This window comes from Dipodomys merriami, unplaced genomic scaffold (assembly GCF_024711535.1).
Source record: "Dipodomys merriami isolate MVZ:Mamm:240054 unplaced genomic scaffold, mDipMer1.0.p SCAF_14, whole genome shotgun sequence".
Lineage (NCBI taxonomy): Eukaryota > Metazoa > Chordata > Mammalia > Rodentia > Heteromyidae > Dipodomys > Dipodomys merriami.
The window spans coordinates 38,171,979-38,199,531 of record NW_027202715.1 but is presented as its reverse complement, the minus strand read 5'-3'; the positions used below and the strand labels follow the sequence as shown (position 1 = coordinate 38,199,531).

The window sequence follows — 27,553 nt, the reverse complement described above, 5'->3', positions numbered from 1 at the left end:
AGACCTTTGCCATCAGTCCTCCTGCGTTCATTGTCCAAGGCACATTTCCCAGACCCCGGCTTCTCAATCTTCTCTTTGCACTTGGGTGTGACCATGCAGTGAGCTAGGAGTGTATTTGAAATCACACACACATGCAACTTTTGGAGACCCTGGGATATTCTGTCTATGTCCTTTGCAGAGACAGTTTAGCTATAGCCTGAGGTGAACTTGCCCAGTCATCCAGATTCTGTGCTTCTGAGTCCCCACTGCACCTGATTCTCTGCTGTTGAGTTTGCTGTTTAGTTTTTAGAGCTGTGGTATTTGCACATGGGGATTTGAAATGCTTCATTACCATTCTGAGAGTTCAAGTATTTTTCATTTCTGTTTTTAGTAAGAGCTTTAAGCATGTTTCAGCGCCCCCCCCATGAGCTTGTGTATTTACTTAGACTAAATTTGTTATAGACAAAAAACTTTGTACTTTTATTATGAACTTGATAAAGAGAAAGCCTGAAAAGTTTTCTTTGTGAAGCTGGATCTCCTCCAGAAGTATGGTGCATTCACCAAACTCCACACACATTGAAGCTCCCTGCATATTGGGAACCAACCTGAGATGCTAAACCTATGCTTTTCTGAAAGACTTTGCTTACATACTTATAAAAGGGATAAGGTTCTTATATGAGACTTTTACACATTCCCACATTTCATCAATTATTTAAAAAAATTTTTCTGTTTGAATTTTTTTCTGCTAGATTTTTTTGTTGGTTCAATTTCCAGATATGTAGACAATACTGTAAATTTAAACAGGGAGACCCACCATTCAATTCATTTAGCAAACTTGTAAAAATAATTTAGAAGCACCAAAAATTTAATTGTGGACTGTCTTAAGTTAATATTTATTTTCTATCATTTCATTTCTTTTCTTTTTCTTTTTGCTGGTCCTGGAGCTTGAATTCAGGGCCTGGGCACTGTCCTTGAGATTCTTATCAATAGTGCCACAGCACTACTTCTGACTTTTTCTGTTTATATGTTACTGAGGAATCGAACCCAGGGCATGCACTCTACTGCTAAGCCACTTTCCCAGCCCTAATCATTTATTTCCTAACTTAGTACTTTTTATATAGGGTTTATTTTTAGAGATGGATGGGCTTAAATGTAATGAAACCTTTGATTTTCATTTTCTAACCCTATTTTAGCTTTTCTTCCTCCCACCCTCCTTCCTTCCTTCCTTCCTTCCTTCCTTCCTTCCTTCCTTCCTTCCTTCCTTCCTTCCTTCCTTCCTTCCTTCCTTCCTTCCTCCTTCCCTCCCTCCACTCCCCCTCCCTCTCCCCCTCTCTACCTCCCTCCTTCTCTCTCTCTCTCTCTCTCTCTCTCTCTCTCTCTCTCTCTCTCTCTCACTCTCTTTCATTCTTTCTTTATTAGAATTTGAAATCTAGGTCTTACACTTGGTAGGCCAGCACTCTGCTACTTGAGCTACACCTCTAGCTCTTTTTGCTTTTAATTATTTCTCAGGTAGGGTCTCACAATTTTGCTTAGGCCAGCCTGGACTAAGATTGTCTACCTGTTCGGAAAGATTCTGTGTAGTTAGGACTACAGGCACATACCACCAGACCTAGGTTATTGGTAGAATTGGGATCTTGCAAACATTTTGTTTAGATTGGCTTTAAGCTGCTATACTTTTTTCATCTCTGCTTCTCTGGTAGCTAAGATTACAGATGTAAGCCACTGAGCCCAGATTTCCGTTTTAACTTTTAAAATTTTTTTTCCTTAGTCCTGGTCTTGAACTCAGAGCCTACGTGTTGCCCCTAGTCTTTTTCAGCTAAAGGCTAGCAGTCTAGCACTTGAGCCACAGGATCCTCTGGCTTTTTTTCTTTTTTTAAAGATGATCGTTATTTTTATTTTTTGTAGGAGAAGGAAATGCCACTATAATTTTTTTTTCCTGACAATTCTGGGGCTTGAACTTTGGGTGTTTTCCTTGAGCTTTTATGCTCAAGGCTAGGGCCCTGCCACTTGAACCATAGCTCTGCTTCAGGCTTTTTGTGGCTAAATGGAGTTAAGCAGTTTTATGGCCTTTCCTGTCTGGGCTGGCTTTGAACCATGATCCTCAGATCTCAGTCTCCTAGGTAGCTAAGATTACAGGCATGAGCCACTGGCACCTGGTCACTGTAAAGTTTTTAAGACTTCTGTTTGTCACTGTGTTGGCAATTATACTCACAGCCCTCACACTTGAGAGGCAAATGCTCCACAACTTGAGTCATATCCCTATGTCCTTTTGCTTTTTGTTTGTTTAGAGAGGGTGTTAACTTTTCCTGGCTAACTTTGAATCCTGATCCTCTTACTTTTGCCTCCTGAGTAGCTGGGATTGCAGGTATATGTTGTCACACTGTCCCTAACACTATTTACAATACTGTCTTAGTTCTTGTGACTTAAGATATAGATGCCTGTCTGCAAAGAAGAAAAGGACCACACACAATCACTATAACATCTATTGCTGACTTGGTTACCCCTTCCTCTGTTGGAAGGGCTTGGCAGAGTGGCAGCTTTTTGCGTTTCAGGACAGGTATGTGCTTGCATGTTGTGTTGCTCCTGTCAGAAGATTGAGCCAGACTTTAGGGCTCATGATATTTTAGCAATTGAAATCCTATGATGCTCTGAATTTTGGCCCTGTGAAACCTTAAAGAAAGACTGCACTGTGCTCTTACCTTCTTCCCTCTCCTTTCCTCTCTTCTCCCCCTTACTCCCTCTTCCTTCTCTCCTAAGATCACCTGCTCCTCTCTCTGTTCTTTGGACTTCAGTGTAACTAACAGCGAACTAGTAATGTATTTAAGTTACATATACATGCAACTTCTCTGGTCCCTGGGATTTTTTTTTTGTCAGTATTCACTCTTGAAAAAAATAAAGTAAACCTTTTGGTGAGTTTGCATAGTGATCCTGAATTGTTCTTCCCTCTCTCTTCCCTTCCTCCCTTCCTCCCTCTTGTTAAACTCAATGGTCAGTCTGTGTCATATGTGTTGCCAGAGGTACAGTATAACCTACAAACTTTTACATAAATGTAAGGTCTTGTGTGGGACTATCAAAATTTGTGTTAATTTTTTTCTTTGCCTGAGGCAAAAAAAAGCATTCATTCCTGGCAGTGCCTTTGCCTCCTTCATGCCAAATCCAGTAAATTGTTATAGTAAAAGAGTGACTAATGAGAGCATTTTATTAACCAGGATCTCCACCTACCTCTCTTCTCCATTTTTGGAGTTAGAATGGGACAAGTGGGAAATAAACTAATTATGTCAATATGCATTCATTTATTGAGTTCTTTGTGCTAAGCACTGTGTTGTCTGGGCAAATGACCCCATCAATCCTTGCAATATGGATGTTAGTGCTGTTCTATCCCTCCCTCCCTCCCTCCCTCCCTCCCTCCCTCCCTCCCTCCCTCACTTCCTTCCTTCCTTCCTTCCTTCCTTCCTTCCTTCCTTCCTTCCTTCCTTCCTTCCTTCCTTCCTTCCTTCCTTCCTTCCCTCCCTCCCTCCCATCTGTCTTCTTCCTCCCTTTCCCTCCCTAGTCCATGTCTCTCTTTCTCTCCCACCCCCTCAAGTTTTAGCAAGGATTTATTTTAGTACAACAGAGTTAAAGTAGGGTGAAATAAAAAAGGGAAAACATTTCCTGCTCCCCATGCAGGAAATTGTAGTTAAAGATTCCAAGAGTGATTTTTTTTTTTAATTGGCCAGTCATGGGGCCTGAACTCTGGGTTTGGGCGCTATACCTCAGCTCTTCAGCTCAAGGCTAGCGTTCTAACACGAGCCACAGCGCCACTTCCGGCTTTTTCTGCTTATGTGGTACTGAGGAGTCGAACTCAGGGCCTCGTGCATGCAAGGCAAGCACTCTACCACTGAGCCACCTTTCCAGCCCAAGAGTGATTTTTTTAAAAACATCTCTAACTCTGTTACTTTTTTAGTATTTTAGTGGTTTATATTGTGGTTTCCCTATTAAGTTAGTAACCTCTAAAGGATTTTGATACCATTTATTTCCACAGAATTTTAGTCACAAAGGCAATTGGGCAGGCAAAAAAAAAAAAAAAAAGAAAAAGAAAAAAAAAGCTTCCCGCTGGGCAAAAGTGGCAGGATGAGATTTAGGGAGTTAGCACAGAGGATCAGGTTCTTTATGTCCACTGCTTTTTCTACAAGAAAAGTCAAATGTAGACGTTGTCACCTGTGACTTTTCAGTCCTGGGCAGAGAGGGTGTTTTTGGTTGAGGGAGTGTTTGTGTTAGTCTGGGTGTCTGTACCTCCTCCCACTACCTTGCCTTGATTTGGGTCATTCCCATCCACGTGCCCTCCCTGACCTATGGCCCCCTGCTCTGTGCATTCCATGTGCTTTAGTAAGTTGGAATTTTAAATTGGGAAACTTCTCTTCAGCAGAACTTACCTTGAATTCCATGGCTGCATAGAATGACATTACCTGGTGTTCAAGGCCATTTTGTGGTACAGATCACAAACTATGTGCATATGCGTACCCCTACTCACCATTATTTCCATTTGTACTTTTTCTTCCCATTTAAAAAATTAACATCAACTAGTGATACCAGGGGTTTTCATTTTGACATTTCCATATATGCATGCAGTGTACCCTGATCAGACTATGGGAAAAGTAGTCTTTTCTGTCAAAGTGGGTTACTTAAAAGTTGTTGCTTTGGCCTGTTGGCTTGGCCTTTGTTGATTTTTCTGCTAAGACAATATCTGCAAGTAGAGGGAGGAACAGAGGAACTGCTTTGGGATAAAGTTTTGTTTTAACTGGTTGCTGACAAATGGGATTGAAACACTCCTCAGAAGACACTATTTCCTCAGATTGTTAGGAAATAGTAGAGGGTGTAGATATGTTTTGAGATTGTGTACTGTTCAATTTCAAAGTCTTTTAATGGTCACCTTATATAGATACATTTTACCCTCTTCAAACTAGTCAATTCCTAGCAGATTGTGAACCTGAGCTCAACCAATCTGAGCAGAAGGGTGGGACCTACTGTGTTAGGGATAAATAGGGAGCAGCCTGCCTATTCTGTGTGCTTACTTACCAGATTTTTGGTGGATGGTGCAACCTTCTGTAAGAAGTAAATTCTGCCTTGCTGAGACAATTTTTGTTGTCCTGTCCTGGTGGTTCTTGGAGAATATACTTATAACAAGACTCACCCCCTCTGTTACCTTCCCCCATTCTCAAACCAATCTTAACAAGCTTCACTGTTCCATTTTTACACTCCTACTTAAAGTATTTCTCCCCATTCACTCCTCCATCTGTCTTCCCTGCACCTCCTTCTCTCCTAGAACTTCATTTACATTTCTATCATTCAGGTTTTGTTTTTTTTTTAAGTGTGGGTTAATTGTTGAAAGGTTTCATCATGATGTTTCACATATGCAATATAATAAATTTAACTAGATTGACCCTCTTGCTTTCTCTCACTTTCTCTGTTCCTATACATTTTCAGTGAGTGTCCTTTTACTGTTACTAGTACAAACCCCTCCCATCAACTGGCTTGCTCTATTGTTGCTGTGTACTAGACATTGCCTGCCTATAGGAACTCTGTCTTACTTTGTGAGGACAGAGGCTTGGTACTAGCAAAAGACATGAAAAACAGTAATATTTTTTACTTTTTAGCTTTGGTGATATTGGGCTGTAAAGTCTGTGACTCAAGCCCTATCTCTAGCTCTTTGGTGCTGTAGCTATTTTTCAAGTAGACTCATATACCAGACCCCATATACCAGTGTCACATTCCAAACAAAGAGTACATTGTCCCAACTCCCCACATCCCAGTATCCAGACTCCATAGATTACAGTGTATACATTGCCCAGATCCAGGTTCCACACTCCCCCGATTCCATCCTCCCTAGATCCCAATGACCATACTACCCACGTTTCAGTGTCCACAGTGCATGGACTCATGTGTCCAAATTCCCCAGATCATAGTGTCTTCACTAATCACAGTGTTCACACTTCCCAGATATCAGTGTCTACACTCCCAAGATTACAGTGTTCAAACTCCCCAGATGCCAGTGGCCACACCCCACAGAGCACAGTGTCCAAACTCCCCAGATCCAATGTGCACAATAACCAGATCCCAGTGTCCACACTGCTCAGATACCAGTGTACACACTACCCAGAGTCCATTGTGCACACTCCTCTGATCCTAGGGTCCACACTCCCCAGCCACAGTCACAGATCCTCCTACCTAGTCCTGTCTTTATAGTTGGGATCCCAGGCACTGGCAACCATGCCTGTCATGTTGATTGAAATGTGTGTGTGTATCTTACTAATAATGTTTTGTTTGGGCTGGCCTGGACCCTTGATTCTCCTGCTCTACTTTCTGAATTGGAAAGACAGTACGTTTTATTTATAATTAAGTGATACCTGCCAGTAACATATCACAAGGATAAGCTCAAGAGAGCAAGAGAAAATCAAATTACTTTGCTTGCTACAAAAGTTAAAGTCACAGAAGAATTGTGCTTTTGGGGAAAACAGGCCATGTCACCTCATAAAGGGGAGAGAGGAAGCAGGTACTGTAGACTCTTGAAAAAAGAGGGAACTGAGACTATTCTGTGTGTGCATGTGTGTGTGTGTGTGTGTGTATGTGTGTGTGTCTGTGTGTCTGTGTCTGTGTCTGTGTTCCGGGCATTGTCGCTGAGCTTCTTTTGCTTAAGTGTAGCAATCCACTACCACCTTAGCCATAGCTTAACTTCAGTTTTTTTGGTGGATTAGTGGAGATAAGAGTCTCATGGACTTTCCTGTCTGCACTGGCTTTGAACTGCAGTCCTGAGATCTCAGCCTCCTGAGTAGCTAGGATTACAGGTGTGAACTTCCAGCGCCCAGTTCAGGCTATTCTTTTGTTATTGTTTTTGAGTAGGCTGGGAATTGAACCCAGCACATGCCACGCATGCTAACCATGTTCTCTATTGCTGAGTCGCACCCCAGCCCAAGATTATTCTTTTTAATTACCTCAGAGAGCTTCCCTGCAGATGAAAATGAACAACTGATGCTATTACTCAGAACAATCAGCTGCAGAAAAAGCCATTTTGAGTCTATCAGATGTTATTGATGCTGCTACTGCTGCTGCTGAAATCAGGTAAAATTTATGGAAAACTTCCTATTGCCGTAACAGGCACTAGATGCACTTTTTTTGTTTTTTTATTTTATTATATTTTTATTATTTTATTATTATTTTTTTCTAGTCATGGGTTTTGAACTCAGGGCCTGGGCACTATCCTTGAGCTTTTTGCTCAAGGCTATCACTCTACCACTTGAACCACAGTGCCACTTCTGGCTTTTTCTGTATATGTGGTGCTGGGGAATCGAACCCAGGGCTTCATGCATGCTAGGCAAACTACCACCGAGCTACATTCCCAGCCCCTGTTTTTTATTTTTAAATCCTCACTGTGACACTGAGATTGATGGCTGTTAATTGGTAGGTATTGTTGCTTCCTAGTTTCTTCTGGAAAATATGATTTTACTTAGCCTTAACTTCTCCTAAGGAGTTCTTTCTATAGAGATGTTGATATTGTAAGAATCACAGATTCTGTTTTTTCTTCTTACTTTTTCGAGGTGCTGGGGATTGAACCCAGGTCCTCATATGTGCTAGGCAAGTGCTCTACCACACCAGTCCTATAAGATTATTTTAAGCATCCAGGAGAGGACTTCGGTCAACATCTATTTAGATATTTCATTGGACCATCTTGAGGCTTGACATTCCTTTAAAAGTTTTTATAGATTAAAAAAAATTAATTGTACAAAATAATGGGTTTATTAGTACATTTTCATCCATATATACTGTGCACTTTGATAATATTCCTCACCCTCATCACCTTTTCTTTTCCCTTCCTGCCTCTCACTGCTGTTTCTCCCAAGTAGTCCCCCTTCTACTTTCATGTATGTATGATTTTTAAAAATCTAGATTTCACATATGCAAGAGAAACTATGATGTTTGTGTTTCTCAGTCTGGCCTATTTCACTTAACTTGTTGATCTCTAGTTGCATTCATTTTCCCGAATTGACAATTTTATTCTTCTTTTTGACTGAATAATACTCTATTATGTATATATGCCATAATTTCCTTATCCATCTGTTTTTAGGCACCTACGCTGATTTCATAAGTTAGCTATTATGAGTAATGGAGCTTGTCAGTCTTTTATTTAGAAAATTCTTAGAGCAGTCTGTAAATACTATTCCATGTTCTTCATGGGCAGGCTCCACCTTTTATCTTTTTTGTTGTTGTTGTTGCTTGTGAGGCCTGAACCCTGGGTGCTGTCCTTTAGCTCTTCAGCTCAAGGCTAACACTCTACCACTTGAGCCACAGCACCACTTTCAGTTTTTTCAGTTTATGTGGTGCTGAGGAATTGAACCTAAGGCCTCATGCATGCAAGGCAAGCACTCTACCACTGAGCCACCTTCCTCATCTTTTATCTTAATTGGCAAGTGCAATTAATACTTCCTAAGATGAATCATTTGTCCTATACTCTGAATAGACTTTGCTATAGGAGCATTGCTTCAGGCAGAGACTGTTATGTGTTTTTTTTTGTTTTGTTTTGGTCGTTCATGGGCTTGAACTCTGGGCCTGGACTCTGTCCCTCAGCTCTTCAGCTCAACTAGCACTCTACCACTTTAGCCACAGCGCCACTTCTGATTTTCTGGTGGTTTATTGGAGATAAGAGTCTCACGACTTTCCTGTCCCAGATTGGCTTTGAACCATGATCCTCATATCTCAGCCTCCTGAGTAGCTAGGATTACAGGTGTGAGCCACCAGTTCCCGGCTTGTTATGTGTTTTCCTAGATAAAGCCAGAGCCAGGACCTGTATTTCAGCTTTCCCACTTGCTTCTGTAAAACTCTTGAATGAGCCGGGCGCTGGTGGCTCACACCTGCAATCCTAGCTACTCAGGAGGCTGATATATGAGGATTATGGTTCAAAGCCAGCCTGGGCAATTAACCACCAGAAAACTGGAAGTGGCAATGTGGCTCAAGTGGTAGAGTGTTAGCCTTGAGCTGAAATGCTGAGGGACAGTGCCTAGGCCCAGAGTTCAAGCCCCATGACTGACAAAAACAGAACAAAACAAAACAAAACAAAACTCTTGAATGAGACTTTGTTTGTTTATTGTGCTGATCCTGGAGCTTGAACTCAGGTCCTTGAGCTCTCACTTTATTTTTCTAAACTCTAGCTCTCTACCACTTGAGCCATACCTCCACGTCTAGATTTTTGCTCGTTAATTAGAGATAAGAGTTTTACAGACATTTCTGCCTGGGCTGGCATTGAACCACAATCCCAGCTTACTAGTAGCTAGTATTATAGGCATGAACTACCAGCATCTGGTGAGTCTTTATTTATTGAGACTGTCTCTCCATTTGAAAAGGGTTGTACTAACCTCATATCTGAGAATAGAAATGACATAAGTAAAGTGGTTGTTTCACAGCTAGCTTTTAGGGAATGAGGTAGTTGGTCTGTTTGTCCATAATGATGGTTCCTTGAGACCTGACCTTTTAAAAAAATTAACCTATTGTTATTATAAAGAGGGATTACAGTTACATAAGTCAGGCAATGAATACATTTCCTTTTGTACAGTATCATTCCTTCCCTTACTTTCTCCCAGTCCCTTTCTCCTGTCTCCACCCATGAGTTATATAGTTCACTTTCAACACAATGTCCAGTGAGCACTACTGCTGCACTTTTCCTCTCCAGTTCTGTGCTCCCCCCCCAAAGATAGACATACACTGAGAAGAAAGAAAAGGAAAATACAACATCAAAAAAAGAAACCTCTTGTTTACATATTTTGGAGTTCACATCGATATGTATGTATGTGTATGTATGTATTATCCTTTTTTGATCTCACTGTCTAGAGTCCTGTATAATGTATCATATCCCAGTGTATTTTAGATCTAATTTCTGCATATGAGAGAAAACGTGTCATTTGGGATCTGACTTTTAAGAGAGGGAAACTCTAAAATCTCATAAGGCATTTTCACCAAGAGTCTTTTATTGCCTGAATGGAGTTATAATTGGAGACCAATTGCTTGGTGCTTGAACCCTGCTTCAGTTTGTAAAGCCTGATGTTTGGTATATCAACCTCATGATCAAGTGACTAGTGATTTTAGTCATTGGTTTTTTAAAATAAGAAAGGAAACATTAAAAGGACTAGACTAGTACTTTCTTAGCTGGATGTTTTTTCCTTTCCTGCACAATTTATATATATATATATATATATATATATATATATATATATATATATATATATACATATATATATATATATATACTTAAATTTAATCTTAATAACAACTTATTAAACCAGGAATTATTATTTCCTTCTTATAGACAAGTGTCAATGGCAAATTAAGAGACTTTTCAGTTTGCATAAATGAATTTGATTCTGATTGGTTCTTTTTGCCCTGGCTTCTTATTTTCCAGCAGCCACCAAGCATGTATAACCACTGTAGTAAGAAGTGTACAACAGATACCCCCTGAGCCAGGGATGTTCTATGCCTGCCACATACCTAAGTTGCTTCTGTATGTGCATAATCATTTATGTATTAATAGATAGATAGATATTAGATGACAAACTTATTTCCAGGTTTATTTCTATCAATGTCGAATACTTGCTGTGTGCTTGGTACTATATTGAGTGTTTTAGTGTCTTTGTCTTAGTTTAAAGAGAAGCCACTTCAGAGAATTATCTAGATTATTTCAGATTATTTCAGAATACAATTTGCATTGTATTCTCAAATGCTTGGATGCAACTTTTATTCTGATTTTTTTTAATTGCCTTAAAATTAGTGCAAAAAAAGTGGGGGCGGGGGTGAATAAAGGAAAAATAGAAGCGAAGGTCTCATATTTATTGGTTTGATATTAGTGATCCTTAGTCCCTAGAGCCCTGTTCAAGGATTAATGGTTGTCAGCTGTGAGTATATGTTCCATACCAGTTATTAAACAAATACCACTGAGGAGAGAAGCTTTCTTGGAAAAGATGTTTTCAGTATTTGGCTTTTGGATAGGTTAGTGTACTTTAGTAAGATGTCAAAACTTAAGGGAAAACAAGCAGTTTTTTAAATAAGTCAGTATTATGAATTGAGGCATTTAAGTTATGTATTTGCAAAAGAATGAACATCTTTTTACTGAATGGAGCCTCTGTTCCCTCATTTTTGAGCACGGTATGGTCTGTTCTGTAGAGGTCTGTATAATGTAGGATATGGTGAATATGTAGCCTTAGGGATTTTGTGGCTTAAGAGTGGAGTGGGAACTATGTATGAATTGTCTGTGAGAGCAAACACCATTCCTGCCATGTCAAACCCACCTTTCCTTTCGTTCTTAAGCTCTAACAGACCCCCTTTTAAAAGCTTTCTTCAACTTGCTTTTCATCCATGCACAGTATTTCTTATTCTCACCTACCTATGTGGTGGCCCCTGGCCCAGCCTTAACTCTCCTGCGAATTCAAGATACTTTCTCCACAGGTAGACCTTGTATGGCCACCCCTTAAAAGAAGTAGCTCGATGTTTCTCTCCTCAGCTGTCCCTATTTTGAGGCATGGATTTATAATTGAAACAGAGCTACAATGTTTTATCTAATGAATTTGAAAGTCTGCCCTGTGTTGAATTATCTAGATTATCTAAGTGGAGAGTTCCAAATATACTGAATACCACAGTTTGACAGCTTTGTTTTGGTTCTGTAAATGCGACCATATTTGGGGAACACCAATGGGCCAGTTTTTGCATGTAGGACTCTTGGTTAACAATGTGTGTTTAAAAACTTTGTGTGCCCAGAGATGCACATATAAAGAGCTTATGAAGGCGCTCAGGGCTCTGGAATGCCAGGAGCTCAGGAGGAGCAGGGAATTGGCAGGCACTAGGCTTAGAGAGTAAGGGAGAGACTATGTGTTGTCACCTGGCAGTTCTGTAACTCTTTTAATATGAAATGTTTGGGTGCCATTGCTTCTTTAGGAAATTTGGCTGAACATTTGAATCATTTTATTTCCCCTCCACTTGTCCTCATAAGGAACTGCACTGAAATAGCTTGGCTTCATTAAGCAAAAGCAATTGTTATGATGAATGTTGTAATTCCATACTTGGGGTATTTGCTATTAGTCCTCTGGGAGAATGCACCATGTCCTCATGGACAAGATGGTTAGCATTTTTCAGCTTGTTTCCTAGGGTTTTCTTTTAGAAGTTTCAAAGACTATACAGTTGTATATTACCTGCCAAATATGAGGTAGGAAACAATTACTCTTCATTTTTATTTTAAAAGTGTATGGCAGTTTGAATATCCTAATTTGAAAGTCTGCAATCTGAAATGCTTCAAAATCTGAAACTGTCTTACTTGCCAACATGACACTACAGGCAGGGAATTCCATACCTGACCTCCTGAGACACATTGACATTGCGGTCAAAAGACAAGCACACTGAAAATGTTGGATAGTTACCTGTAGGCTATATGCAGAAGGTCTTTATGAGTCAGCAATGAATTTTTTCTTTCTCTGGGGTTCTCCTTTGTATGCAAATATTCCAAAATCCAAAAAGATACCTGAAAATCTGAAAAATTTCTGATCCCCGAAGCATTTCAGAATGGAGACATATGACTCATATAGCTATGTTATAAATAACTTAGAAAATAGAAATGAAAGAAACAAGTTACCTATAATTCCATGCTCCTATAGTCACTACTAGAATTTAGGTATATTTCATTTCAAATAACTCATGTGTTTGCTTTATGTATTATAATTACAAATGCTACACAGACCTATCCCCTGTTCACCTAGCCTGCCTGCCTGCCTGCCTGCCTTCCTTCCTTCCTTCCTTCCTTCCTTCCTTCCTTCCTTCCTTCCTTCCTTCCTTCCTTCCTTCCTTCCTTCCTTCCTTCCTTCCTTCTTTTCTTCCTTCCTGTACTGGGGCTTGAACTCAAGACCTGTGCTCTCACTTGGCTTTTTTCACTCAAGGCTAGGACTCTGCCATTTGAAACACATACCCATTTCTGGCTTTTTGATGGTTAATTTGAAAAAAAAAGTCTTTTAGATTTTCCTGCCCGGGCTGGCTATGAATCTTGATCCTCTAATCTCAGCCTTTCTAAGTAGGTCAGATTATATGTGTGAGCCACCAAGACTTAGCTCACCTAATTTTTAATGAGCCTTTTCCCAGGTTATAGAGTGCAGGTAACCACTACTCTCTAATAGTTCAACAGCATGCCAGTGGCTCTGGGGGCAGGTAATTGGTCCTGTTATTGAACACAATATTTCCAGGTTCACGCTGTTTTTCATAAAGCCCTCTGTAAGTGTGACTTTGTTACCAGATAAGGTTCCTTCTTTGGGCTAGCTTTTCCTAAGACATCAAGGCATAAGGTTCACAGTTCTTTGGTGCCCCTTGCTAAACACAGTGGTAACAATTTATAGTGTCACTGGCTGTGTAGGATAAATTAGTATCTTTGTATATGCCAGCACTCAGTATTCATTTTTTGTTTAATTTGTAGGCTAATATTCAGGTGTAAGAAAAAAATGGAAAGTCACTGTTTTAATCTGTTCTTTAAAAAACTAATAAGAAGACTGGTGCCAGTGGCTCACACCTGTGATCCTAACTACTCAGGAGGCTGACATCTTAGGATAATGGTTTAAAGTCAGCCTGGACAGGAAAGCCTGTGAGACTCTAATCTCTAATTAATCACCAAAAAGGTGGGAATGGATCTGTGGCTCAAGTGGTAGAGTGCTACACTTGAGTACAAAATCTTAGGGACACAGCTCAAGTTCAAGCCCTAGGACTGCCATCATAAAAACTAAAGACAAGAAAAAAATCCCAAACTAATCAGGTTAAATGAACAATATTGTGGACCTGTATGTTTGTGTTTTCTCCTTTTTTAAATTTAATTTTATTGTTAAGATGATGTACAGAGGGGTTACAGTTACATATGTAAGGTAATGAGTACATTTCTTGTTGAACATTGTTACCCCCTCTCTCATTTTTCTCCCACATTCCCTCCCCACAGTTCCCTTGTGCATTATTTCCTTTAGGAGTTTCCACAACTCTTAATTATTTTTCTTGGTAATATGAATACTGTATGAAAAAGATATTAATTCTTTTTATTATGTTTACTGAATGCCATGCAATATATAGTTACAAATTATCTCCTCAATTCTGTTATTTGAAGTGCAAATAATATTGTATTTATAAGACTTGAAATTATTCGTGGCCTACATTTTGTGTATTGGCAGAAATTGATTTTGTGTGTCAATTTAAATGCTTCACAAAAGTGTGAATGATAAAGAATGAATGATTCCAGACTTACTGCTAGTTCTAACTTTGAATCTGACTATTGGCTGGCCTGCATCTGTGATCATTTTAGTGGGATTTGGGGTATCAGATTTCTGAATTCTGCTATCATAAATAAATCTGTTTTTGTTGGTGGAGGTTGTGGGGCTTCAACTCAGGTCTAGGCATTGTCCCTCTTTTGCCTGAGGCTAGTGCTCTACCTCTTTGAGCCACAGTTCTACTTCCTGTTTTCTGGTGGTTAAGAGTCTCAGACACTTTCATGCTTGGACTAGCTTTGAGCTGTGATCCTCAGATCTTAATCTTCTGATATCTAGGATTCTAGGCTTGAGCCACCAGTTCCCGGCCTGTTATTTTTATTTATTTACTTATTTTGTGCCAGTACTGGGGCTTGAACTCAAGGCTTCTTGTTCTTGTTTTGTATTTTTGTTCAAGGCTGGTGCTCTTCTACTGGACTGCTTCTCTATATCTGTCTTTTTGCTGGTTAATTGAAAATAAGAGTCTCACAGTATTTTCTTTCTTAGGCTGGCTTTAAATCTTGATCCTCAAATCTTAGCCTTCTACGTAGTTAAGATTACAAGTGTAAGCCACCAGCACCCAACTAAGAAGATCTTATTAAGAAGAATTCTCTACCTCTATAACTTTTAATAGTAATCAAAGCCAAAACTAAAACTAAAATTTAAAAAAAGTCTTTGATTTTTGTTGGGCCAGTATGTCTGGCTGTTGCTACTGGCCTTCAAATTTGAGTGTTGGGAAGAAGGCATTAGTGGGAAACAACAAGGAAAGCAAAGACTTGTTCATGGGAAATCTTATCCGGATCCTGTAGGAATGACAAATGTGTTACACACTGAATGTAGGGCTAATGGAGTACATGCCTGAGGTAGGACTGGAAGAGCAATTTTGGCATGTTAAGAAACTTGGACTTGAATTGTTAGATCAGTTTTTTTTTTTCTAAAAGCATGACAAGCATGACATTTGAAGTGATTTTAGGAGGTACTTTATTGAACCTTTGAACATTTTCCTACTTATCCATACCTTCTTTCTGTTTGTTTTGTTTTGTTTTTGTCGGTCATGGGGCTTGCACTCTGGGCTTGGGCGCTGTCCCTGTGCTCTTCAGCTCAAGGTGAGTGCTCTACTGCTTGAGCCACAGTGCTACTTCCAGTTTTTTCTAGTGGTTTATTGGAGATAAGAGTCTCACAGACTTTCCTGCCAGGGCTGGCTTTGAATCATGATCCTCAGATCTCCGCCTCCTGAGTAGCTAGGATTACAGGCGTGAGCCACCGGCACCCAGCTTATACCTTCTTTCTCATGCAATATATGTCATGCAATATATATTCTGTCTTTCTGCAATGACATTACACAGTAGACTAGTTTGCTAAAGGGATGATCTGGTTATATCATACCTAAATGAGACACCCCTCATCCTAAAATCCTGTGACAGCCTCAAACACAGCATTTTAGATAATTTTGGTCTCTCCTTAACCAAGCACTGTTTTAGTCTGTCCATCTATTCTTCTATCCCCACTTATTCCCTCCCTCCCTATCTGTCTGTGTCTCCGTCTCCATCTCCATCTCCCTCCCCTCCCCCTCTTTCTCTCCTTTACGTATGTCTCTGTATGTCTGATTTCATTGTTGAATGAAATCAACAAAAAAGCAGACTTGAGCCTGGCACCAATGGCTTACATTTGTAATCCTAGCTATTCAAGAGGCTGAGATCTGAGGAGCATGGCTCAAAGCCAGCTGAGCAGACAAATCTGAGAAATGCTGATCTCCAGTTACCTAGTAAAAAGCTGGAAATGGAAGATGTGGCTTAAGTGGTAGACTGCCAGCCTTGAGCATAAAAAGATAAGCAGGAGCCTGAGGCCCTGAATTCAAGCCCCAGTACCAACACACACACACACACACACACACACACACACACACACACACACACACACACACACACACACACACACACACACACACACACACACACACACACACACACACACACACACACACACACACACACACACACACACACACACACTGAGGCCCTGAATTCAAGCCCCAGTACCCCCCCACACACACACGATCAAAAGCACATTTGCTCTGGTTGAAGTGACAGGGGAGTGAGGGAGTAGGGTTCTCCAATCAGTAGCCTTAGGGGCTTTATAAGACCTTCAAATCAAGGAAATGGACTAAAGTATCTGCATAGTTCCTTCCACTTCTAATGTTCCAGAGAAAATCTTCAAGGAAGTAAGCATGTGGCAAGGACCAGTTAGTTAGAACCATGGCTCTTAAACTAGAGGAACTACAGAGGCCCTGTTCTAAAAAGAGGCTCCACTCATCACCCAATGTAAGTCAACTCACAGTGATATTTAGAAATTAGTACCAGAAAGTGTTGTGGGGAGATAGAAGGAGTTAACTGTCATAATAGCAGTAGATAGACAAACTTATGGAGCCTTGAGTAGTACAGGAACTGTTGGACTTGGCCATATGTGTTGGCTGGAAGCCCTTCTGAAGGCCATTTCAGATAATTGGTTAGAACGGAAACAGAGTTGGAGGAATTCCAGGAGGAAATGGAGGATGTGGGGGTTGGCCTTTCTGATATATTTTCTTTTTGCTCCCTCTCCAGAAACATCAGTCTGTTCACAACGACTATCAGCCTGTTGTGTTCTGAGCCCCACAGCTGTGTCTTGGGATTCCACACTGGACTTAATGTCAGGGTCAAGTTTATCCTAGTTTCTTTCTCCTTGAAAGGAAGTGTTAGCGACTCTGTTTATCCTTTCTGGCTTTCTAATGAGTGTTCTACACACCCTCCAATAGTGGAGAGAGTGTATTTGAAGAAAAATGACATTAATAGAATTTGAGAAGGAGCAGTGGAAAAATTGGAGAAACATGGCTCTCGTGCTGGTAGGATCAGCAAAGTACAAAGAAACAAGGCCAAGCATTATTCTGTGGCCTGTTGGACGTAGCTGCAAATACATAAAATGAAGTTCTAGATTGGATTTGAAAGACTGAGTATTATCCTGGGTTTGTCTGAATGAGGAGTTAACTCCCTTTTAAGCAGCTACAGTGTAGTTGAGGAAGATCTTGGTTATTTTGAAGGTGAAACTTCAAAATAGGTTCTCAAGGCTGAATAAAATGATGAGGGCAAAGTCCATGACTGAGTATCAATGCATACTCAGGGCTAGGATGGACACTGTCTCACTGATGTTGGGGACAGGAAGGAAATATAGAAGCATGTTATCATCACACACAAAAGCTAAAGCATGCCATGTAAATGGGTAACTAAGGGCTCATTCTCTTACAAGAATCTTTGCTGGACCTTGACTTCATTTCTACAAATTCAGTTTCACCTTAGTCAGATATTCCCCAAACTATCCATATGAGCACCGCCTTCTTTACTTGACTAGTAAACAGTCTACAATTAGTTATTTGAACCTAGTTAAGTAGGAAACCTCATTGTAAGTTTTGCTTTTTAGTAATTACTCATTCTTTGTGATCAAAATTTGTCTTAAGATTATAGGGTTGTGGAGTAGGGAGAGACCGGGAAGAAATGTTACTTACCTTTATGTATCATTCTTAACACCCCTGAGCACTTCGTATCTTGTTCTTCCATTGGATTGACTGTGTTGATGCTGTAGTGCTTTGACCAAATATGTGAGAGCCAGACAGTCTAAGGTGTTGAACAGTGTGGTGGATTGACCCTCATTGGCCCACCCTAGCTATGACACTAAAAATTCTTGCAACCCACTAGGGGATAACTTCTACTTGCAGTTATATGGTTTGCCACTAGATGACACTGTTCTTCCTTTTGGCTTTTGCCCAAAGGTGTCTGATTCCTTTGCAGGGATGTGTGGGAGACATTCCAAAGATGTGCTATCATGTAGTTCACCAATCAAATTCTTTACAGCTTTATTTAAAAATAAATCATGTGTCAAAGGTTTTTATGTAAAACAAACTCTCCAGTTCCAAATCTGATCGAAACATCTTGTACTATCTCTAAAAAAACAGCAGGGACTTCATTTTGGCCTAGGCACATCTTGCTGCCTGAATTGTGAGTATGCTCTTGGGGATCTAGAGATAAAACCATTGTCGTGTCCTTGTGATTGAGGTCTGACCAACCTCACTTCTAAGAGAGAAATGGTCTTCTCTTCAGAGATCTTCAAGACTCCTCCCTCCCATCTTTTAGTGCTCAAAGGTCTGTCTAACAAATAACCAGAACCCACTTTATATGACCTCCAACTGAAAAAAGGGGCTTATTGGCAAGACATTGAGTAGTTAAGGAGATCATGGAAGGCTAGAGAGGAGCACTCAGAACTGAAACAGGATCCAAGGGAGCTGAGGTGGCTAGAATCAGAGCCAGAATCAGGCCCTGGAGTGGTCGGAGGAGGATGTTATGGTGCGGCTGCCGCTGCTGCCCTTGCTGCTAGTTTCCATTTTGTTTTATGCTTTCAGAACTATGCTACAGAACCTATTACTTAAAAATTATTTCTATGCAGATCTGGTGCTTACCTGTGTTATCATTGTCCCCTGCCAGTGTCACACTACTTCTTAAAATATTGAAATAGTTTCGTAACATGCTGTATCTATTCTCTTTTACCCTGTCACCACCTAACCACTAAGTAATCAATGTCAGCCACATCTATAATCTACAATCTACTACATTTACATCTGCAATCTAGTGAACATTTATAACAAAAATGATGGTGTGTGTCTATAAACATATACATACACGCACACATGCAGACATACATGCGTGCATGTGTCTGACAAAGTGCTGGTATGTATAGGCATATATGTAGGCAGCACTGGGATTTGAACTCAGGTCTTTGCAGTTAACAGGCAGACTTTCTACCACTTGAGCCATGTTCCCATCCTTTTTTTGCTTTTTAAATTTTTTATACTTTTTTTGTTGTATAAATACTGTACAGAGGGGTTACAGTTACATGAGTAATGAGTACATTTCCTATTGAGCATTGTTGCCTCCTCCTTTGTTTTTCCCCTACCATCCCTTCCCCACCTCCCCAACTACTCCCTGCCCCCCAGCCCCACACCCACCCCCCACTGAAGTTGTAAACTTTGTTTTCAACATAGTGTTTTGTACATCTCATTGTTACAGTGGGTCAACCTGTATCCCTATTTAAGCATTTTGTTTTTTCCCTTCCCCTCCCCAAATTAGAAAAGTGAAGTGTATATACAAGATGCAGGGCACTGGAATCAAATACAGTGAAAACGAGTTATACCATGTGGGAGGAACATACAAAAGAAACAAAAAAAACACATAGTTACATTATAAGTACATTAAGAAGAACAGCGACAAAGATAAAACCTCTTGTGTCCCTGTCTTGGGGTTCGTTTCGCTTAACATCATCTTATATGGTCAATTGTACATAGCTTTTGACTTTTTCTGCTTGTCCTAGACATATACTAGTTATTGCAAAAAAGGGAAACCATGAGACCTATATTTCTTTGGGCCTGGCTTACTTCACTTAATATAATTTTTTCCAAGTCTTTCCATTTCCTAACAAATGGGGCGGTGTCATTCTTTCTGATGGAGGCATAGAATTCCATTGTGTGTGTGTGTGTGTGTGTGTGTGTGTGTGTGTGTGTGTGTGTGTATGTGATATATATATGTATATATATACATATATATATATATCATATTTTCTTGATCCATTCATCTACTGAGGGGCATCTGGGTTGGTTCCATATCAAAGAAATGCAAATCAAAACAGCATTGAGATTCCACCTTACCCCAGTTAGAATGGCTTTAATCAAGAAATTTAATAACAGTACATGCTGGAGGGGCTGTGGCCAAAAGGGAACCCTACTGCATTGTTGGTGGGAGTGTAAACTTGTTCAACCACTTTGGAAAGCAGTATGGACGTTCCTCAAAAGACTCCACATAGAGTTCCCATATGACCTAGCAATCCCACTTTTGGGCAAATGATCACAAACAAGGCCATACTAAAGCTACCAGCACAACTATGTTTATCACAGCATTATTTACTATAGCTAAGATATGGAACCTTTTTTTGCTTTTCATGTTCTGAATCTTATCCCTGACCATAACTACTTTAGTTTGTAAGGAAGCGTGGACTAGCACTTAGAAGTTAGTAATTTCTATATTGAGGAGTATAGCTTGGTTCATAAGATACCTACATCATCTCTATTCATTTCTATCCTAGCCTAAGTTGCCTTGTGCTTTGTACTTATTTTAAAAATTAAGATGAATTAAACTAAACTCTACAGAGGGAATTGGTAAATGGACCATAAAGTGCTATTAAAATGAAATAGTATACAACCATTAAAGTAATAGATATGCTGACTGTGTCAAAATCCAGAAAAATGCTCATGAAATAGCTGTTTAAAAAAATTAGATCACAAAGCTGTCCACATGGGCTTACAACTGTGTAAATGCTATTTATGAATCTAAAGGTTAGAAAGGACTGCAAAGGAATAAAAATAGTTCCTATTAAGATACCTTCACAGTTGAATCAAAAAGAGTTTTTCAACCATGCTTTAAAAATTGAGTAAATAAAACCTTACCATCATAAAATTGATCATAAAATTACATCTAAAATGGAAGCTTTTGCTGCTGATTCCAAACCAGTCCTTTTGGCCTGAGAGGCAAATTGAGCATATAACTCTAGGGCTGGAAGCCATGTAGTACACAGCAGGTGGTGAGTTGTTGGATTGAAAGAACAAATATCCTCACGGCTTAGGGAACAGCCTGAGGCGGCTGGTGAACATCAGATGGTACTCAGGTATATTTGCCAGTGATAGAAGCAAGTCACTGCTTATATAGGCTGAGAGGACTTAGGACTTTCAATTCCTACCATTCTACTCTGGCAGTTCCAAAGACAGTGAGCAAAGCAACCCAAAGGAAACCAATGTCCAATTTCAGCTTGTTAAAAAAGGAAACTAAAGTATGTTTCCTGTGCAGACCCCACGTCCTATCTTGACAATCCCATTACAAAAGGAACCAGGAATTTCCTCTACATCATTGCTGCCAACACTTTAAAGAACAAAGAAGACAACCTGGGATCTTGTTAAGATTCAGATTCCTACTCAAGAGATGTGGAAGTTCTACCTTAATTTTTACTAAGCTCTTGGCTAATGCCAGTGCTGCTGCTCTTCAGACTATAAGTATCAAGGTTCTGAAGAGGGCTGCAGGTAACTTACACCTGTAATCCTAGTTACTGAGGAGGTTGAGATCTGAGGATAATGGATTGAAGCCAGCTAGGGCAGCAGAGTCCATGAGACTATTATCTTCAGTTAACTAACAAAAGCCTGGAAGTAGAGCAGTGGCTCAAGTAGTAGAGTGCCAGCCTTAAGAAAAAAAAAAAGGGTGGCGCACTGAGTTCAAGTCCTAGTACTGGCTAACTAAATAAGTAAAGGTTCTGTGTATCCCAAAGACTTACTTTTCTAATTATATAGCCTGCAGATATATTCAGTTGTGGCCTCACTCTTCAAACTATATATAAGACCTCTACTTTGAAGACTATGCAACATTGCTGAGAGAAACAAGTCAGAAACAAGCCATTGAGTCTTTATGCATTGGAAGACTCAATATTGCTAAAATTATTAGTTTTGTCTAGATCTCAGAGCCAACAAAACCCTAATCAGAATTATAACAGACTTAAGAAATGGTAGAAATTAATAAGACAATTTAAAGTCTCACATGAAAATACCAAGGGCTCAAAATAGCCCAAATGGTTTTGTATAAGATGAAGTTAGAAGACTCCTATTTACTAATTTCAAGATGGTTTAAAACTGTAGTCGCAAATCAGTGAGTTATTGGGTAGATTAGTCAATGGAACTAAACAGAGTCCAGAAGTAGACCCCTGTGTATAACAGCCACCTGCTCTTCACTAACTCATTAGTACTTACCTCATAGGTTAAGGATCAGGTGAATTTACATACAAAAAGCATTTAGGACATTTCCTTGTACTTCTGGTAATCAATTTGTATTGTGGTTTTACTACCTCCTTCCCCTCCCCCCTCCCCTCCCCCTAGCTCTGCCCTCCTCCCCCTCCCTCTGCCCCTCCTCCCCCTCCTCCTCCCTCTCTTCCTTCCCCTCTCCTCCTCCCCCTCTTCCTTCCCCTCTCCCCCTCCCCCCCTTCTCCCTTCCCCCTCCCCCTCCCCCTCCTCCTCCTCCTCCTCCTCCTCCTCTTCTTCTTCTTCTTCTTCTTCCTCTTCTTCTTCTTCTTCTTCTTCTTCTTCTTCTTCTTCTTCTTCTTCTTCTTCTTCTTCTTCTTCCTCTTCTTCTTCTTTTCTTCTTCTTCTTTTCTTCTTCCTCTTCCTCTTCCTCTTCCTCTAAAATGTGCTTTCTACTTTCCTAAGTGTTCTTCTTCAACCAGATGCATTCATATAACTTAAGATTTTTGGTAGACTTAGAACTAGAGGAGGTCTGGGATGGCATCTAAACCCAGTATGGGTGGCAACACCAAGGTAAAGAGGTTGAATGATGTGCCCAGGGCCACAAAAGTATACTACCAGCCACAAACCAGGAGCCTGGCCAAGTGTCATCTAGTTTAGCCCTGGTTTATTAAGGGTTACAGTGTTTGCACTTTTAATGCAAGCCATGGGGATTTATCTTGAACCTGCCATTCATTGATTCCATTGTGTGGTGTTTGTTTTTCTGCAGAGCAGTCAGAGCCCCAGTTGTAGAAGAGTTGTCCTGACACCACCATGAGCTCTGGTAAGTCACTTTCAATCCTGCCTTTCTCTGGTCACATCTACATAACTGGGCACTTTACCCAGATGTCCCACATAATGTTGAAGTCCTCAATAGCATTTTATTTTTTATTTCTCAAAACCTAGTTGAACACCAAAAATTTGCCGAAAAGTCATGGTTGCCACCTAAATTGTGAATGATGCTTTGATTACCTACACTATCTCTCAATATGCTATATACACTTTGGGTACACTATGTTCTGCTCTTTATAATAACCATCCTTCTTTTTAGTGAGATATAGTTGGTGCACAGTAAAATGTAGCTATTTTAAGTATGAAATTTGATATATTTTGACATATGTATACACCTCAGTGGCATTTCTTAATCCATGTGACCGCTGCAGAACTAGACAAGATTGACCATAATGGACCTAGAGTGAGAACTAATTTAACACTTCCTTCATCCGGGCTTTGCTTATGCTTTTAAAAATCATGATCTAAACAACTGGTTAGTTTTGAATATTTTTAGTCTTGGGCTGGGGTGGAAAGTGCAGGGCAGGGAAGACAGAGGGGAACTGATCCCTGCTGGGTGTGAAGCTAAGATTTGTCAGTGTTCCAGCCCAGAAGTTTCCATCTGAAGACTAAAGCCCTGTTTGGTTGCTTCTGAGCAGGTCCTGGTGAGGGGGCTGGTGGGAAGGGGAGGATGACTATGTGGGTCTCTCATTCAGGGGGTCTCCTAACCTGTATTGTGTTGAGTACACTTGGAAACCTCCATAGATTAAAAACAAGCCCTTTCCACTTCCTTACATACTTCCTTACAGTCTGAAGTTGTGTTGGATTGTGTATGGTTGGAGAGTTGTGAGGTAGAGCAGCTCAGGGCCATAGCCCAGCCTCATATACTGTACTGTATGTGGCATGGGCTGCAAGGTTCTAGAAAGGCATTCAACCCAGTGTAAGTGACAAAACTGAAACAAAGAGGTTGAGTGCCATGCCCACAACTCTAGGTGAAGTTAAAGCACCATGAGGATTGAATGAAGTTATGCTCCTCAAGTGCTGAACCCAGTGCCTATGGCATGGTGGATAAGTTCTCCATCTGTAAGTTTTCTCTGTTCTCTTTGTGAAGAGTGAAGAGAAGTACTTGGCTTTTCCCTCCTTCCCAAATATGTTGGCTCTATATGAAAAAGCTGCACACCCTTCCTCTTCCAAGTACTGCTTTTTAAAACTTGTAACTCAGCTTTTGTTGCTTTTAAATTATGTGTATGGAATGGGAAGGTGGCATAGTGGCAGATTGCTTGCCTAGAATGCATAAAGCCCTGGGTTCAATTCCTAAGTACCATGTAAACAGAAAAAAGCCCGAAGTGGCGCTGTGGCTCAAGTGGTAGAGTGCTAGCCTTGAGCAAAAGAAGCTTAGGGACAGTGCCTAGGGGCTGATACCTCCCCCCGCCAAAAAAAAAATATGTTGGAGCTTTTATTGTTCTTTAACTTTGGATGTGCAACCTAAGTATTTTGCTCTTCCAATCTCAGGTTTAGTGTTAGGTAGTGTTGCTGCATCTGGCATTTACAGGGCGGGAGGAGGAAGGGCAGGCCTGGAAGAAGGGCAAGGGTGCGGCAACGCCCATGGGATTTCCACTCAGAATCTCTCAGGCAGGTGTTGGGAGGAGGCTTTGCCTAGGAAGATTCCAAAACTCTGGGCCTTTGACCTGATGATCCTCGCCTTGGGAATTTCTATCTTAATTTGAAGGAAACAAAAATAGCACCTCTGTGAAGAGGTGCACAAGTACACTGTGTATATTTTCTTGATTGGATGGTATGCCACTCTAAAATGATCATTTAGAAAGACAGTGGCCACATAGCAAGTATGTATTTGTGCCTTTACTGGAAAAAGCAGCATGAAAATGATGCATTATATTTATTTCAACTTGGGCCTGAGCTGCCAGTCACTGAGGGAAGTACTTTAATTACACGATCTTGTATCATTCTCCTGGAAATCTACAAAGATCGAACTGCTTATTAATGTCTCCATTATATGGATGGGGAGCCTGAGGCCTACAGTGTGAATGATTAGTCCACGGTCACCCAACGAGGGTGGAGTGGAGTGGAGGCAGAGCTGTTGAATAACAGCATACTTGGCTTAAGTTTGAGATGATAGGTTTATTGATTTTTAAACACTTTGCTAAAATTCCTTTTACTTTAGTTATAGCTAATAAAAATAGACAAAGGAAAGGATGGGTACTGTCTAAAATCACTTCATGGATAGGACAGAATGACTTTAACAAGTGGGACATGGGTGCCATTTTGAGGGAGCTAGATAGGTTTTATTAAAATGATGGCTAAGCAGTCATACCAGGGGGAAGCAAATTTTTATCACTTCCATCTCCAAACAGCTTTTATACCCTGCCTGATTCAGGCCACAGATGATTTTCAGACCTCTCCCATGATGGCCTGGGGAGTTTATCCCCGACCTGAGAAAGCTAATGGGAGTGGGAGGGGGGGGCAGAGGGAGGAGTGGATAGAGTCACTGAGAGGAATGTAAGGACAGGACTCTTCTGCTGTCTCTCCACTCTCTTCCCAGCACCATGTACCTTGTGGGACTCAGTAGATGGTGCCATAGCCTCATGCCTTTTCTTTCTTTTAGAATGTGATGTTGGCACTTCTAAAGCTGTTGTGAATGGCTTAGCATCTAGCAGCAATGGGCAAGACAAAGGTAAGTTTCATTAAGAGACATCCAGCTTGGGCTTAAAAAGTATTTCTAGAGCTGGGAATGTGGCTTAGTGGTACAGTGCTTGTCTAGCATGTATAAAGCCCTAGGTTCGATTCCTTGGTACCACATACACAGAAAAAGCTGGAAGTAGTGCTGTGGATTAAGAGGTAGAGTGCAAGCCTTGAGCAAAAGAAGCTCAGGGACAGTGCCCAGGCCCTGAGTTCAAGCTCCAGGACAGACAATTTTTAAAAAAAAAAGCATTTCTAGAAAGTGCAGGCTATTTTGGGCTAGGGTTACCTCACCTGCCTAGGAAGGACATCGTTGGCTTAAACAGGTTGCAAACTGGAAAGCTGGTTGCTATATTGTCTTTCTGAGACCTGGAGCATGTTCTTGCTTCTTACGGTTAAAACTCCCATTTCCTACTGTGAAGTTAGGTATTGAAAGCTGTCCCTAGTTCAAAAGGCCACTGTGATAATGGGGCAAACATGGTCGCAAGCGTGTAGTATTCATGGTCCCTATGGCACTCACCAGCCTAAAATCTCACATTCAGCATTTTACCTTGGCTTGTAATAAACAGGGACTTGTTCACAGCTCTGTGAAGCAAGACTCCAGATCATTAAATTGTTTTAGTGGGGTTAGCTTTATGCATCTCCTCATATTTTTTTCTTACCAATATTGTAGTATATAGTTGTTCAGTGTATAAGCAGGTGCTATTCACTGAATTATTACCCTAGCCCTCAAAATTTCAGTTTTTAAAATTTTATAACAAGAGCTATAAATGATGGATAAGATGACCTTTTGAGGTTATCCTGACCTTGTATCACTTTTGTCATGTGGGTAATGGCATTTGAGTTTTAGTAATGAGATAGATAAGGTTCAATTCTGGTTTTATTTCCCACCAACAGAGACATTTTGGGGGAGGGGGAGGCTTTTATCTCTGAGGGTTGAGTTCTCTTATCTACAGATAAGTGCCAGAATTTGTGGCAGTTTGATGATCTGCAGTACTTATTCCTGCTTTTCTCATCCTGGGTCCAATTATCTTGTGAACAAAACTCCTAGTGTGGGGAGACACAACAGCTCCCAAAGAATACTTCAGAGAGTTTGACATGTTTGGCCTTTGTAACTTACATCTGGTATAGCCAAGTACTCCTTCTGAGACAAGGCAAGTTGTGGACTTAGAAGGACGCTATTGAAGAGAAAAGACACAGAATAGGAGATGGGGACCAGTGAGCCCAGGTGGCTTATGCTGTCTCATTCCCTGCCTCCCTGGTCTTGGGCAATCTAACTAAATTCACTTAGGGAAAATGTAGGGGCAGTGCTTGTGCAGTGGTTGTAGGGGGTACATAAGCATCCAGTGAGAAGTGTGGACGCTGGGACTATCAGCTTTGTTCTTGTAAATTCATTTACACAAGAGAACTAAGGTGGTATGAAGAGAGTGGTCTGCAGAGGTGAGTTCTACTCACTCATGAGTTAAGACTCATCTTTAGCTGGCTGGAAAAAGGGGGCTGGTGTAACCAGAAGGTCATCAAGGTAGCTTTTGAAGGTCACTGAACCTGGAGCCAGGACCTCTAGACTAAGCCTCTGCATTTGAGAATGGAGTGGCAGAATGGTTCACTGAGCTCTTGTTTCTTCCTCTGAAACCTGTTACAAGAATCTTCCACCCAGTCACTCTCCCAGGTGATAAGTTACAGCAAGTAGGATTACTATAGAAGTTTTTTTTAATGCATGGAGTTATCTTTTTGTTGTTGTTGTCTGTTGTGGGGCTTGAACTTAGGGTCTCTAGCACTCCACCACTTTGAGCCATAGCTCTACTTCTGGTTTTCTGGTGGTTATGTGGAGATAAGAATCTCATGGCTTTTTCTACCTGGGCTGGCTTTGAACTGTGATCTTCAGATCTCAGCCTCCTGAGTAGCTAGGATTATAGATGTAGCCACCAGCTCCTGGCTT

General features: G+C 40.6%; 1 protein-coding gene across 32 annotated transcripts in view; it reads left to right on the top strand.

The window, feature by feature from the left end:
* The window catches only part of LOC138826163 (sorbin and SH3 domain-containing protein 1), a 238,335-nt gene that overhangs the window by 105,314 nt on the left and 105,468 nt on the right, over positions 1-27,553 (top strand). For all 32 annotated transcript variants that reach the window (XM_070021276.1, XM_070021271.1, XM_070021283.1 and 29 more), the window contains exons 3-4: positions 22,877-22,930; positions 25,541-25,609. In XM_070021276.1, the coding sequence (XP_069877377.1) occupies positions 22,921-22,930; positions 25,541-25,609 (79 nt within the window). In that variant the 5' untranslated portion in view covers positions 22,877-22,920. The remainder of the gene's footprint in view (positions 1-22,876; positions 22,931-25,540; positions 25,610-27,553) is intronic.